General features: G+C 43.1%; 1 protein-coding gene across 3 annotated transcripts in view; it reads right to left on the minus strand.

The window, feature by feature from the left end:
- Positions 1 to 14,079, minus strand: part of NRK (Nik related kinase) — a 104,532-nt gene that overhangs the window by 14,741 nt on the left and 75,712 nt on the right. For all 3 annotated transcript variants that reach the window (XM_065643188.1, XM_065643187.1, XM_065643186.1), the window contains 8 exons: positions 11,552 to 11,645; positions 9,004 to 9,177; positions 8,039 to 8,168; positions 7,472 to 7,630; positions 5,659 to 5,802; positions 4,301 to 4,435; positions 2,498 to 2,598; positions 1,820 to 1,969 (listed from right to left, as the gene is read on the minus strand). In XM_065643188.1, coding sequence (XP_065499260.1) covers positions 1,820 to 1,969; positions 2,498 to 2,598; positions 4,301 to 4,435; positions 5,659 to 5,802; positions 7,472 to 7,630; positions 8,039 to 8,168; positions 9,004 to 9,177; positions 11,552 to 11,645 — 1,087 coding nt within the window. The remainder of the gene's footprint in view (positions 1 to 1,819; positions 1,970 to 2,497; positions 2,599 to 4,300; positions 4,436 to 5,658; positions 5,803 to 7,471; positions 7,631 to 8,038; positions 8,169 to 9,003; positions 9,178 to 11,551; positions 11,646 to 14,079) is intronic.

A 14,079-nucleotide genomic window follows, 5' to 3' on the forward strand; every position in this document is an offset into this window, starting at 1 on the left:
CGTAATTATATTTGCAGCCTGTTGAAAATCTAGGGCCTCTAGGAAGGTTCACTTTTTTCTTTGCCTTTCCTATCTTGAGCAATTATGCTAATGATCTTTTTTTGACAAGTCATTATTCACCTTGCTTAGCAACCAGCTTCCAGAAATGGTAGGCAGGCACCACACATTGATAAACTGATGTGAATTTTTCATAGTTGCATAGTTAATAAAGCTACTAATCGTCAGATTAAATAAACCCTCTAACAAAACAAATATTAAGTCCCTTAAAAAAAACAACACACAACCCAAAACAAAACCCCAAAAACAACAACAAAAAACAACCACAGAAACAAAAAGCACAAGCTTTCAGTAGATGATCCAGCAGTTTGTTCTGAACAGCTAGAAAAGTTACTTAAGAGAAGTTTATAAACTTAACAGCCACCATCAAACACTGCATCTATCAGAAGCCCAGATATGATGGAATTTGAAGACCATCACTTGCCAGGGCAGCTCAAGTGGCTTGCACGGGAGGCGTGGGTTTTCATTTGGTTTGAAAATGTGGGGCTGAGAGTGGGGGAAAAGAAGTTAAAAAAATTAAAGGGTCCAAGGCACAGGCTGCAACATGCAGATCTGGGATGAGATTTCTTCAGACCTCCTGAGCATCACTTTGGGACATGTTGCCTTGGGACAGGAGGAGGCCATGGCACCCAGGTGAGCAAACCCTCTGCCCCCATGGAGTTCTCTTGACTCCAGGGAGGTTTTCAAGTGTGCCCAGGAGTTTCCTTGCCTAGAGCTGCCACTAGGAACCCGCTAGTCTCCTGGACCTAAGCCCCCAAGTTTCTCTGGCTTTTGGGACTCACAGCTTTGAAAAGAACTATCTAGAACAGCTAAAAAAATTAGCAAACAAACAAACAGATTAAAACCATAGCACAGATTTCATATCGGGCAGCCCCATGCCAGTCACTCATTTCCGCAGGGGAATTACTTTGCTGTTATCTGAGTTTAAGCAGGAATTTAGTGATCACCATCACCTCAATAAACAGATGCACGATGTAACATTTATACACCAAACTGAAACCAACATCTTCATGCCAACTGCATGACAATCTAATGAGAAAATCCTGCAGAAAATGTAAAAATTCTTTGGAATTTAAGGACTGATTTCTTGGGCAACTGAACAGTAAGAAGATCAGCAAATTTATTTAGTTCGGAAGCTGGGTTTCTGCAGAGTCATGACTGCAAGGCAAATCACACTTTGCACACAGAGCCTGGATCTATAATCATGTGAAACAAATGCAACCTTGCTCCATGGTGAAGAAATTGGGATTATTCATGGGTGCACATGTACACCTGGCTACACTAGCTATCGGTACGCAAGGGTAACACGCTTGCAGTGGATCAAGATTGAAATATGTTGCAAGCCTTTGTAATCCCGGCCAAATTTCAGCTCAATTCAGTGATAATTTAATCACCTTGTCAGCAAGATTGAAAAGTATAGTGTCAGATTGTAAAAGTCACCTAAATTCAGGTAGGTATTATTGTGTCTTTGACTGCTCAAGTAGTCCTAAATTTCCAGCATAAATCAATTAAAAATACTACTATCCATACAATAGGTTTTCTGACACTACACCATTAAAATTGATATTCCAACTCTGATAAAAGCATTTTAACAGAACTTCAGTTTTATAAAAGTATGTGAAAAGTGGTTTTCTATTAGCTAGCACACAATAATTTTTCTCTTACCCTGTCTTTTGAAATACAGCACAACTCTTAACATGGTCATCATCAATATACAGCCCAAAGAACAGAGGCATTTACGTAAGTTTTTGGAGTATCTTACGTGTGTTGGAAGGTACAGGTCATACACAGATCCAGAGTCCACATCAATAGCGTGAAAGCCTACTAGTGAGCCATATATGACTTTTAATCGTTGTCCATTTTCAACAGTCAGGTCAACTGCCAGTGGTTTGTGATGAAGTGAGGTAAAGGACTGGAAAAAGAAAAATACACTATATAGCACAAAGTTGTTCATTTACAGATCTACACTTATGATCTTAAGAATTTTCAAAACTCAAAAATTAGAGAGCTATTTTTGTTAACTAGTATGTTACATTTAAGGAGCTAAGTACCCATCATACACTGAGCTGCGAGGAGAGCTGGATAATTCACTTATGTGTTGAAAAGATCTGGCTTCTAGAAAGGGACAAGGCAAAAATGAGTACCATTCCTGTTCATTTTCCTACTCTTTTGAGGGAAATCAGCATCAACTTTGTGAACTCAAATGTACATTTTGGCATAGCACTGAAACAAGTTATTCACATCCAACAGAATCATGACTGTGACAGTTTTATTCTTGCCATCGCCAATGTATGTCAAAATGAAGTACATTTTCTTTAAAAGAATACTCATTTTATCTTTAGAAATAAGTGTTATACAAAGCAACAAAAAGCAAAAGTGAAGAGTAGATGAGAGACAGTGAGAAAGTGATATATCTGAACCAAAGTGAAGTTTCACCTACCTTGAAAGCCATGAATTTGTGATAAGGCTTCGGAGCCCAAGCATAAACCTCCACTGAGTTTTTCAAAGCAATTACGAGGAATTTGATTCTCTCATATTTTACTGTAATACAAGAAGAACAATTCCTTAGGTACCAGACAGACACTTGAATCAAAGACCATCTCATCACATAAAATAATTTCACTGGACTACTTGTAGAGGTAGACATTATCCAGCAAGGGAGACTAATGGATTCTGGACATCAATGTTTAACATCATCGGTGACAATACCTTGACTTAAAACCTATAGTTCGTTTATTCTCAGTAAAGCCAGATGACTGTTAACATTTATATATTGCTTTTCATATATCTATGAAAAAAAATTATACATCTTACTAGTTAGAAAAAAGGTCTTAACCCTGCAGCTAAGGCAACCTACTTTATTTTTTAAGTGTGAACAAACATCAATGCTGCTGGTTGTGAATAAGCTAGTTTTGGAGGAATGGTGGTTGTTGGCGTAACAATTCTGTTACACTCTGCAGGATGAATTTTTATTTTGCTGTTCACATGTGGGGTTAAATCTCCAAGGGCTCGTGTGGGCGAAGGACACCCGTGTTTCTGAGTAAGCATTTAAGAGATGAGCAATTTCCTCTAAGCTGATTCAGGGCATGTTGGACCCATTGAGAATAAATGAAGAATCAGGGATTGAAAATTAAGGCTTCTTTGTACATTTTGTTTTCATCCTGCCAAGCATTTCCTTTGGAAACTGAACACCAGGGTATCCTAACCCAATGCATTCACTGTTTATTTTATATTTGTCTGATTGGCAATGATTTTTAAAAGATGCAGGTGTTATGCTACTGAAGTAAGGCTTGCCTAACTTTAGGATAACTATTGAAAGCAAAACAAAACAAAATACCTCCACGCGAAACGCAAAGATGACCAACTGAAGTAGAATATGTGCGTGCTTTGCTATAACATAATCACAAAGAAACCAAGAACACACATCCGTTTCACATTCTTTCTTGGATTTAACCATTGCCACTTTTAAAGCCATGAGATATACAAGCAAAAAAAAAAAGTCAAGGAAGGTGTTTATGAGAGCCAGCCACCTGGTCTCCTGCACTCCTCTATATCATTTTGCTATTTGACTTTGAAAAAAGTGCCACTTTCGTATACTGTCTTTCACCAAAGCAAAACTTGCTCTATACATCACACCCCCTCGTGCAGTTAAATGGCAGAAACTATCACAATACTGATGTTCATCTTCAAGATTGAACTGCTTGAAAGCTAAATAAAAGTAAGATGTTTTTTCAGCTGCTTCATCTCCAGTGTGTAAGTCGAAACAAAGGTATATTTAGGTCTTTTATAATCGAGAGAGGGGGATGAGTTGTAGCAAATCCAATTTGATCTACCTATGGACATATGACTTTCTAGACTCTATTAGTCCAGTTTCTTAGCAGTTACTCAGGGCCAGGAGGGAAGCTGAATAGCATGTAGGTGGAAAACATCAGTCTAATTAAAATCTTAAGTATCTACAGAGCTTTCAAACCACTGAGTAACAGACCAGGGCTGGCACTCCTTTCTTCCAGCTAGCACGGGGAATACCCATAACATCATCCGGTAACTGCTGCAAGAGGAGATGCTACCTGGAGTGACAGGGCACAAAGCATCTGCCATGTAAAACAAGGAGATCTGAAGGAGCTCAGTGATATTAAGCGAAATACGATCTTGAAACAGAGCTGAAGAAAAATGCTGGTGTCACAGGATACAAAAGGATGTTTAAGCAGCTCTCAAAGGAAAAAAAAAACCAAAAAGTCCTTACCGACTTTGTAGTGTACGCAGCCTTCCAGGTCACCCACAGACACCCAGCCTTGCCGCTTCTCCACCTCTGGATCATTACGCAAAATTTTGTTTCTCAGCCATGATAAGTAATATACCCTCAACTTATTCTTCTTCCCTAAGATTTGCAAAAAAGACAGACACAACGTTTTAACTCCCTGAAGTACAAACTCTCCCACACTTACAAAAAGCCAGAGTTTTGTGACCTTGAGTGCAGCGGGTCTTTGTGTCTTGTCAAGGTGAGAGAAGAGCCCAGCAGCACAAAAGAAAAGCCCTGTGTGATGGTGACAGGCAGAGGGAACTAGGACATGAGCAATCCTATGGGATTTGGCACATGGGCATTTACCTTGTGACTCAAGCTCCATGCAAGATTTTCACACCCGACTAAAATTCTTCCCTTGGGCCAAGGAACAGGTCTCTCCAGATGCATGTATCACCAGAAATAATCACACTATCTTGCATTTACTCTGATATGAAGGAAGGAACACAGGTATGGCCTACAATAGCCATTCTGAATGTGATTCATTTAGTTCTAATCAACTGACAATCTTCACTACGAGTAGCTATTTTCTTCTGGATGCCTTTCCAGGTGAGAATTTGTCATCTTTCATCTCAGTCAGTCTTTCTGTTGCTTTAGTTTGTAAGTGCATATGGTCAACAGCAGTCTGGGATCACAGGTTTGTCTAAAGACAAGGACCGTGTCACATCATCAGCTGGACCTGGCGGTAAGGGACAAACAGCTCTCACCATCGCCTACCATGGTGAGTCTGGATGGGAGACAAGGAGCTGCCATTCCTTGCTGGAGCTACATCTCTGACCCCATTATGTACTGAACATCCTTTAAGGCCACTCTCACCCGTGGGCAATAAGGGCCTCAGCACCTTGCAGAGTCCAAGCTTTGTCAGCAGAGGCTGAACACACCACTCCATTTACTGCTACTGATGCTTTCACAGTACAGATCACTCTCGTGTTACTGCTCATACATCTTGGTGAACACAGAATGAGGTTATTTAATGATATTTTAGTAGAAATGCACTTAGACACCCATCACAGAAACGAGCAAACAGACTGACAAACTATGACTTGCTGAGAACCAGTTCATTGTAAGGATATTAAACACTTCATACTTCCCACAAACCATTTTACACATTAACCGGGTAATGAAATATCCCAAAGCCTCTCTGAAATGAGAATGTAAACATTAAAAAAAGAGAGTTTTCCTGTAACTGTCCTATGATTTTCTGTAAGAGGAAATTCCTCAACCTAGTTTATAACCTAATTCTTCTTTTTAATTGCTTCCAACCCCAGTGCAGGTCAGATACTTTTAGACACTGAACTAACCTGATATAGTAATTAGCACATTGAGTCCTTCCAGAACATCCATTTGCTGGAATCGTCTCCTTGTAATCAGCGAATAAACTCTTCCTTGGCCACTTCTGTCCAGCAGCCACAATCCAGTCTCTGTTCCCACCAGTAAATTTACTCCTGTTTATACATGGAAAAACATATTGTGCAAATTACCATAAATTCAGAAGCCACTGCAAGTTCATTGTTTTGACAACTGATTCTCATTTAGTCTCACTTAATGGTACCTGATAATTTCTCTGTTACTCTGTGGATGCTCTCCCAGAAAAACGAATAGGAAAAAAAGGATCTCACCATTATACTTTTTACCCAGCAGAACACTTACATGCCCATGTAGCATGAAGGATGAGTAGTTCCACTGAAGTCAACGTTGGTTTAAACAAAAAGAAAATACTTCGAGAACTCTAACTTCTCATGTGACCTTGGAAAGTGCCTGTGGGCACTGCAAAAGTCCCAGTCCAGCACCACTTCACTGGCAACACAGGAGATGCAACTAAATGATCTAAGGGTCTCTACCAACTAAAAACCAAAAACAAAATGCCCAAAAAACCACCCCTTTTCCCCAAATACAGCACTCAAACCACAGGATGACCCAACTTGTGGGAAAAATTGCTGCCATTAAGAGGAAGTGGAGTGTTTGTTTGAAAATGGTCTGTGTTTTACAAGAATGCTTTCAAATGACGAATTAAAGGAAAGAACCCATCTGAAACCCAACTGCTCTCAAGGAAGAGAAAGCTCCAGTGAGTTGCTGACATCAGAGGATGACAAAACCTATGTTTGGCTTGCATGACAACAACGTTTCCTAATCAGCAGGTTCTAAAGAAATGACATGAGGTATCCTGCTGTAACAAGCAACCTCCTCTACTGGCAATGCTCTGACGAGTACCTGGTGCCCTTCAGCCTTAACGCACATTTAACTACAGACCTTGCCACACAGCTCTGTTCTTAATTTAAAATCTTGGACTCCTGCAAATATACATTACACAAAATCTGTGAAGCTGTAAAATGGCAATCTACATTTCATTTGGATGATGTTTCATCTACTTCGTTCATTTTCCATTCCAGACTCAAAAAGCAAGGAGGAGTAAAAGGCTGGGCGGGTCCCACAGAACAGGTCTGTTCTTCTGAAGTAGAAAGATGGTTAAAACTACTCAAGACCTTAGCTAGCGTGAGACTGGGATAAGGTCTACAGTTGTTGAAAACTTGTCTGACTGCACTCATCTAGGTTTTATAATACATCATCTGAAGCTGACCCTGTAAAAAGGGTGATCCAGCCAGGTTCTGAATAAGCACTGACAGCTGGAACTGAGGAAGCCAAGCTTTTGGAAAGACTGACGCCCGACCTTCTTCAGATCCTTGGAATACCTAAACATACTTGACAGGAAAAGGCTTCAGGTTTGGATTATTTCCACTGGATCAGGGTGTAGTGTGATTAGCTGTCCTCATACACAGCTAAGAAAAGAGTAGTTATCATGCCTGTGTAAGTTACTAAAACATTTGCAACTTTTGGCTCTTCTAACAAGTGCAGTTTCAATTTGGTGCCTGATCAAAACATTTTCTCACTCTGATGCACAAAATCCTTTGCAACTGTAAGTCATCTATCTGTTTGCCGTCTTCTACCAGGGAGGCAGCGCCAGGCGAGTGATGCAGGTATCTGCTCAGCAATCCACGCCAGGACTTTCTGACAAGAGAGGTGTGATACAACTGTGAAATCTGCCTGGCACAGACTGCCAGCCTCTCCTGCTGCTGCCTCCCATCCACACACAGGCCCGAGTACCTCTGAGCTTACCCCACAGAGCAGCACAAAGAACCTCCGAGTTGAATTTCTTCTTGTATTTACGAATTTCTGGACTGTCGCTCTGTGGGCGGATATTTGTTGGGTTGACATTGACAACAGAGCCCTTCCTCGCATTTTCTCTCCTGACAGGCTCGGGTTTTGCACTGGATGCTAGAATGAAAGACACATGCAATCATGAAAAATGCGAATGTTTGGCTACATCTCATATTTGACCTATTTACGGCAGAATGAAAGAAACACCAGAGGGATGAGAAAACACCTAAGGAGCATTACATAGGCAAGGAAAAAACACACATCTGGAAATTTCCTTCGGCATTCCTGAGTGAGCACTGTGGTAACACAGCAGCAGAGTAGAGCAAGCCACATCTGGAAGAAGGGCAGAAGCAGTACAATGAAAATTCATAGCAATGTTGACTTTCTGTTTCTGAAGATGTTGCTTACAGTTTCCATTTCCAAGCAAAAAGCCCTCCCCACTCCCCCCGCAAAAAACCAAACCAAAACAAAAATCCCCACAAAAATCAGGAGTGACATTTCATGAGAAGGGTAAAGCATACTCACAAGAACTACAGGAAGGTCCTACTGGACTGGTGGGAGGGGTGATTGGCAGCAGTCTGGGATCTATGAATGAAGTGAAGGATGTGGTGGACGATGTACTGCTCTTTGAAGGTGTACTTTCAGTGCACGGGATCTACAACATAAAACAAGAGCTGCTTCAGGAAGGTGATGCTAGAGGAGCAGACAGCAAGCAACAATGTGATGCCTCTGACGCTCAGAAGAAATGGCATGGGGCATACTTAGACATGATCAAGTCTTAAAGCAGCAGATACATGGTACAAATTCAGCGACAGAAGAGGCCTGAGCAGGGAGCTGTGTGGGGATGCTTCGTCAGGCAGTGCTCTGCCATCACCAGATCCCAGAAGATGAGCACATCGATCACTCCCTGCTGTCTTGTCTGCAACAGGGCATTGCTCAAACCTCTGTGCAGCAAGGAGGACGCTGTTGCTGCGAGTAAGGCAGTTTAGGATGTGACCTGACAGAGCTGTTACCTGCCTCCAGTGACACACTTCTCCCCAAGAGACCCCTGTGCCCACCGCGGTGCCAGAGTCCCTTTGGGGCTGCCGAGACATCACGCTGCCCTGGCCCCTGGGCATCCCCACCTGGCACTTGGGTGGAAGAAAGGCAGGGACAACGTGCAGAGACAGAGTGCTGCATTGCTGACATGACAGGTGAAGCAGCAGAGGGTGCAAGCCCTTCTAGCTTGTGTAAAAAGGGAGGAAAAAAAGGAAGGACTGAAAAGGGAGCAGAGAGAGAAATGGGGGAAAACAAGTGGAACAATAAAACATGTTAGGGAGCTCAAGATTTTTTATCCATCCCCTAGATAAAACTTTTACAGAAAGGATGCAATGAAAAAATTTATCATAAAGAGACAGGACAGATTAGGTTAAAAGGCTCTCAATCTCAGGCTCCTAAGGGCTGGAGGAAAATAATGGTATAATTCATTCAATTTGTAATTTATCTCTTACCTTATTCAGAAGTTTGCTCTGAGGTTCCTGGCTAGTCAGTGGCACTTTTGGTGGGTTCAAAGAGGAGTCTGAAATTTGGCTTTGCTGGAGGAGATCTGGCAGGAGATAGTTCTGGTTGCTTATGCTCCAGAGGCCTTCTTGGGTGCTAGAAATTTGTTTCCCTAGAATCTGATCCTGTACATGAGAACATACAGTTAAACTCCACACTTAGCATACTTCCAATGCACTATGCAACTGCTGTTATTTAGGACTGGCTTCCACTCCTGAAGCGCTCTGCAAACATTCCTCATCTATGTTACCTCAGCCACAGGTGAAAAAGAAACTTCATCCTCAGAAACATTTGAGAGAGAATCAAATGATTTGTCCTAACATTGCAGATGTGACCTCTACCCACCACAGTCAGAAGCGGGCACTATTCGGCTCTGGACCCGCGTTTAGTTCAAAGCCCCTTACCATTAATTTCATTGCTACTTTCCATTTACTGAATTTGAAAACCTTATTCTAGAATTATGACATTCACTAGGATGCAGTATCAGCATTTCCAGTACAATGATGTTTGGTACTGCAGACCTCCTTACAGGATCCCATCAGCTTCAAGGAAATACTTGTAAACTACATACAGAGTGAGGAACCACACAAGCTCTCTCCCCTGCAGCACAACATATGGAGTCAGAGGTCAGTTTCTTGGAATACGCGGCTAGAAGCTTTGAGAGGAAGAAAGATGGGATGTGTAAAGCAAGTGCTGTCCCAGATGATGAAGGCAGTGCAAGGGGATCTACCCCAGCCATGATCAGTCAGGGCACCTGAACACCATTGGCACTGGAACACAGAGAGTGACAGGAGCCAAGTACTGCACTAGAAAATTTCTTCTGAATTACACCAAAGCAAAAAGCACCACCAAACTCGAGCAGCTTCTGGGTGGGTGAATCCAAGACAAGTCTGTACATTGTAGAGACTTTGATAAACAACCTACTGAAATCATATCAGCTTTTTTGAATGCTGGCCAAAGTAAGGAAAAAGAAAAATAAAGTGGATAATTATAAATAACCAAGTAATTAACTAGAAATCAAACTGATTATTTAATTATGTTACATTTTAATTTAGATCTAAAAAAAGCAAACCAAAACATAAATGTCAGTGTCTGAGATTAGGGAATCAAGCCAGTATGGGGCTTTTTTGTTCAGATTTGAGGCAGATTCAGCTGAACTGAACAAAACCCCCATTGGAATCATTTGAGCACTTTGGTACACCCTAACCATTTCAAACCAGGTCATGCCGATGGGCTGGGTAAAGGGATGTTGTAAGAAGCCATGGAGACTCATGATGGCTGTGGCTGGTGAAGCAGAGGTGGGATGAAGTGGATTCTCCATGAGAAGGAGGGAGAAGACTGGAAGGCATCGGAGAGATTTGTGAGGATAGGTGGCAATCATCTGTTTTGTTCTCCCTCCCACTTTGTCCCCCCGCAACCCACCAGAAAATGTGATCTCCACTCTTTTCCATCCCCCCTCATCCTCAGTCTGGACCTCTAAGACCCCATCCTTCTCCTTTCCCTCAAGCAGTCTATTTCCAATGCCTGGATATCAGGGGAAATGGAAAGCACTGGGCTGGTGTGCCACAAGAAAAATACTGGTTTTGCCCCACTTATAACACCTTCTCCAAAGTAAGGTCTTTTCTCCTCAAGGATGGTGAGACAAAGGCAAACTGAGACTCCTTCCCCAGTCAGGGAAGGATGCCGCTCTGGTCTGAAGCTTAGGAATCACACCGGAGGTAAAGAAAACTCCTTTTTCTCCCCAGCCCTGCCACAGCTCACACTAGCAGCTCTGGGAAAAACACCAGTTCCACAGCAATTTACTTTCCCTATCTGTGAAACAAGAGTATGCTCAGTAATAGGTGAGAAGTGCTCTAACGCTGAGTGCAAGTCTTATTACTGTAATATTTTTTTGTTTTCAGCCACAAAGAACATTGTTCTGCTTTGTTTGCCTTCATCTTTTCTGCAGTAATATTTATCACAGGGGAAAATCCATATGACTTGAAGTTTCTACTAGAAACTACAGCTGGGAAGGAACCACAACATGACATATGAGAAGATATATATTTTTGCTAAGCCAGTAGGGAGAGATGAAGTGTTTTTCCCCTCTTCTGGTAATATTTTAAGTAGTAGGAGGTAGATCTTTTTAAATTGGAATAAAAAAGGTCGAGATTTTTAAAAATAGCAGCAATGCACACCAACAATAATCAACAATATTGCTTTTTGCAACCTGCCCAATGCCTTCAAGAAATATGTTGACAAAAGAAACTACTAGCAGGTCAATAACAAGAACAACAATAAGAAGCACAATTTTGTACCTAATTGCAAGCATTTTTATAGGAAGCACAAAACCTGAAACTGCACATTTTTTCAAGGCTTATAGCTATAATTTGCAATGACAGAGCAGGACTTCAGAGTGAAAATGCTGCTGAGAAGAAATGGATATAGTGTTTATCATGCACATTAACAATCTGACTCCCCCCACTGCTGTACCCACCTCCTTACAAATGGCCAAATTACCTTCTGTTCTGTGACAGTGCTTTGGGGTTTCAGTTCAATTCCATCTGGTACTCTTGTCCTTGGGAAATCTGCCACTCTGCTGCTTAGCAGTTGCCTGGTAACAAACCCCAATTAATGAACAGAACTACTTCTGGGAAAAAAAAGAGCCCCAAAACCAAAAAAACCAGGCATATACATGATCAAAAGTGAGCATAATTCACATTCACTAGTTACACTTACAGGTTGTTGTACAAAAGCAAGCTGATTAGTCTGTGGATGTGCTTGAATAGACTCAAGCCTGAGGACTCCTCACACCCAGCAGGAAGTTCTACCCACCTCGATGGAGAGCATCCCTTCATCTCCCCACATCTCACTCACCAGTTTTCAGACACTGCATAGGTCAGGCAAGTGAGAGCTGGTCCCTCCAGCTGTCTTTTGAGAAGTGCCTACTTCAAATCTTCTCCTGTCTCCCCTTGTACACCACCCTGCGGGGTGCAATTATGAGCCACCCTGCTCTCCAGAGAAAGAGCATCAGCTGCACGTGCAAGGGGGAGAGCTGCTGCTCTGCTATATGCTCATATCAGGGATCTCTCTTCCAGAGCCTATTAAGATAGGCTATACTGGAATTTCATACCGTGAGTCGGTCCCTGACACAGAGACAACCTCACCTGACATACAAAGGAACAAAGAAAATGCTGCCCAGTGCACACAGATGCAAGAGGACATAAGAGCTGCTAGAGTGGCTGGGGCCAAAAGCCCCCTCTAGCCCAGGATCCCGTCTGCAACAGGGACCCAAAGCAGATACTGGAAGAAAGAGTAAGAATGGAGCAAGCATCTGCTCTGATCATAGAATCATAGAATGTCCTGAGCTGGAAGGGACCCACAAGGATCATCGAGTCCAACTCCTGTCCCTGCACAGGACAACCCCACAGGTCACACCGTGTGTCTGAGGGCATTGTCCAGTCTCTTCTTGAACACTGTCAGGTTGGGGCCGTGACACCTCCCTGGGGAGCCTGTTCAGTGTCCAGCACCCTCTGGGTGAAGAACCTTTTCCTCATGTCCAACCTGAACCTCCTCTGGCACATCTTCCTGCCGTTCCCCTGGGTTCTGTCATTGGTCACTAAAGAGAAGAGTTCGACGCCTGCCCTCCTGACCCCCTGTGAGGAGCTGTAACCGCAGGAGCTCTGCCCTCAGTCTCCTCCAGGATGAACACACCAAGTGACTTCAGCCGCTCCTCATACGGCTTCCCCTCCAAACCCTTCACCAACTTCGTAGCCCTCTGCTGGACACTCTCCATTAGCTTAATATCTTTTTTATCCTGTGGTGCCCAGACCTGCACACAGTGCTCCAGGCGAGGCTGCAGCAGTGCAGGGTACAGCAGGCAAAATGTTATCCCTCTGTGTCTGTATGTACAGCCAGGGTTGCCGTGTCCTAGGTGCAAAATCCAGCACTAGACTGTGTTGAACTTCACGCACTTGGTGATTGCCCCATTCTCCAATTTGTCCAGATCCCTCTGCAGGGCCTCTCTGCCCTCAAGAGTGTCAACAGTGCTCCCCAATTTTGTGTCACCAGCAAACTTACTAAGGAATCCCTCAAGTCCTAAGTCATTTATAAAGACATTGAAGAGTGCTGGCCCTAAGATGGATCCCTGCAGAACCCCGCTAATGACTGGTCGCCAGCCAGACATAACCCCATTTACTAGAACCCTTTGAGCTCGGCCTGTCAGTCAGTTGCTCACCCACTGCACTGTGTGTTTACCCAGCTGGATGCTGGACATCTTGTCCCGGAGGACACTGTGAGAGACAGTATCACAGGCTTTGCTGAAATCCAAAAAGGTCACGTTGACAGGCTTCCCTTGGTCAACTAGGTGGGTAACCCTGTCATAGAACAAAATTAAGTTGGTCAGGTAAGACTTTCCCCTCATGAACCCATGCTGGCTGGGACCAATGACTGTGTTGTTGTTCAGTTTTTTTTCAATAACTCCCAGAACAATCTTCTCCATGATTTTGCCAGGAACAGAAGTGAGGCTGACAGGCCTGTAAGTTGCTGGGGTCATCCCTGTTGCCCTTCTTGTAGATTGGGACAACCTTTGCCAGCTTCCAGTCTTCTGGCACCTCTCCAGATTCCCAAGAGTGTTGAAAAATCATGGAGAGAGGTCTCACTCTGACGTCAGCCAGCTCTTTAAGCACCCTAGGATGAATCCCATCAGGCCCCATTGACTTGTAGGGATCTAGCTGGAGTAGCACATCCCGTACAAGTTCCAGATTGATTGGGAGTTTATCGTTCTCACCAGCCATGGATTCCATTGCTTCCTACACATCCAGTGGTACCTTTGCATTTTAAACTTTTTTACCCAAGTGGAACTTTGTTTATGTTTTGGGTCCCCCCTCATTCCCATGGGAGGGGTAAATATTTGCATACTGAACTTAGAAGGAATGGCAAGCTATGGAACAGGATAAATGGTGAGTGCAAGGACCTGTTCTTATCAGGAAAGCAAGCAGCAGCTGATCTTACATTATGTCAGCCTCCCACTCATCAGGGAGAAAGTA

Source organism: Caloenas nicobarica, chromosome 12 (genome assembly GCF_036013445.1).
Source record: "Caloenas nicobarica isolate bCalNic1 chromosome 12, bCalNic1.hap1, whole genome shotgun sequence".
Classification (NCBI taxonomy): Eukaryota; Metazoa; Chordata; class Aves; order Columbiformes; family Columbidae; genus Caloenas; species Caloenas nicobarica.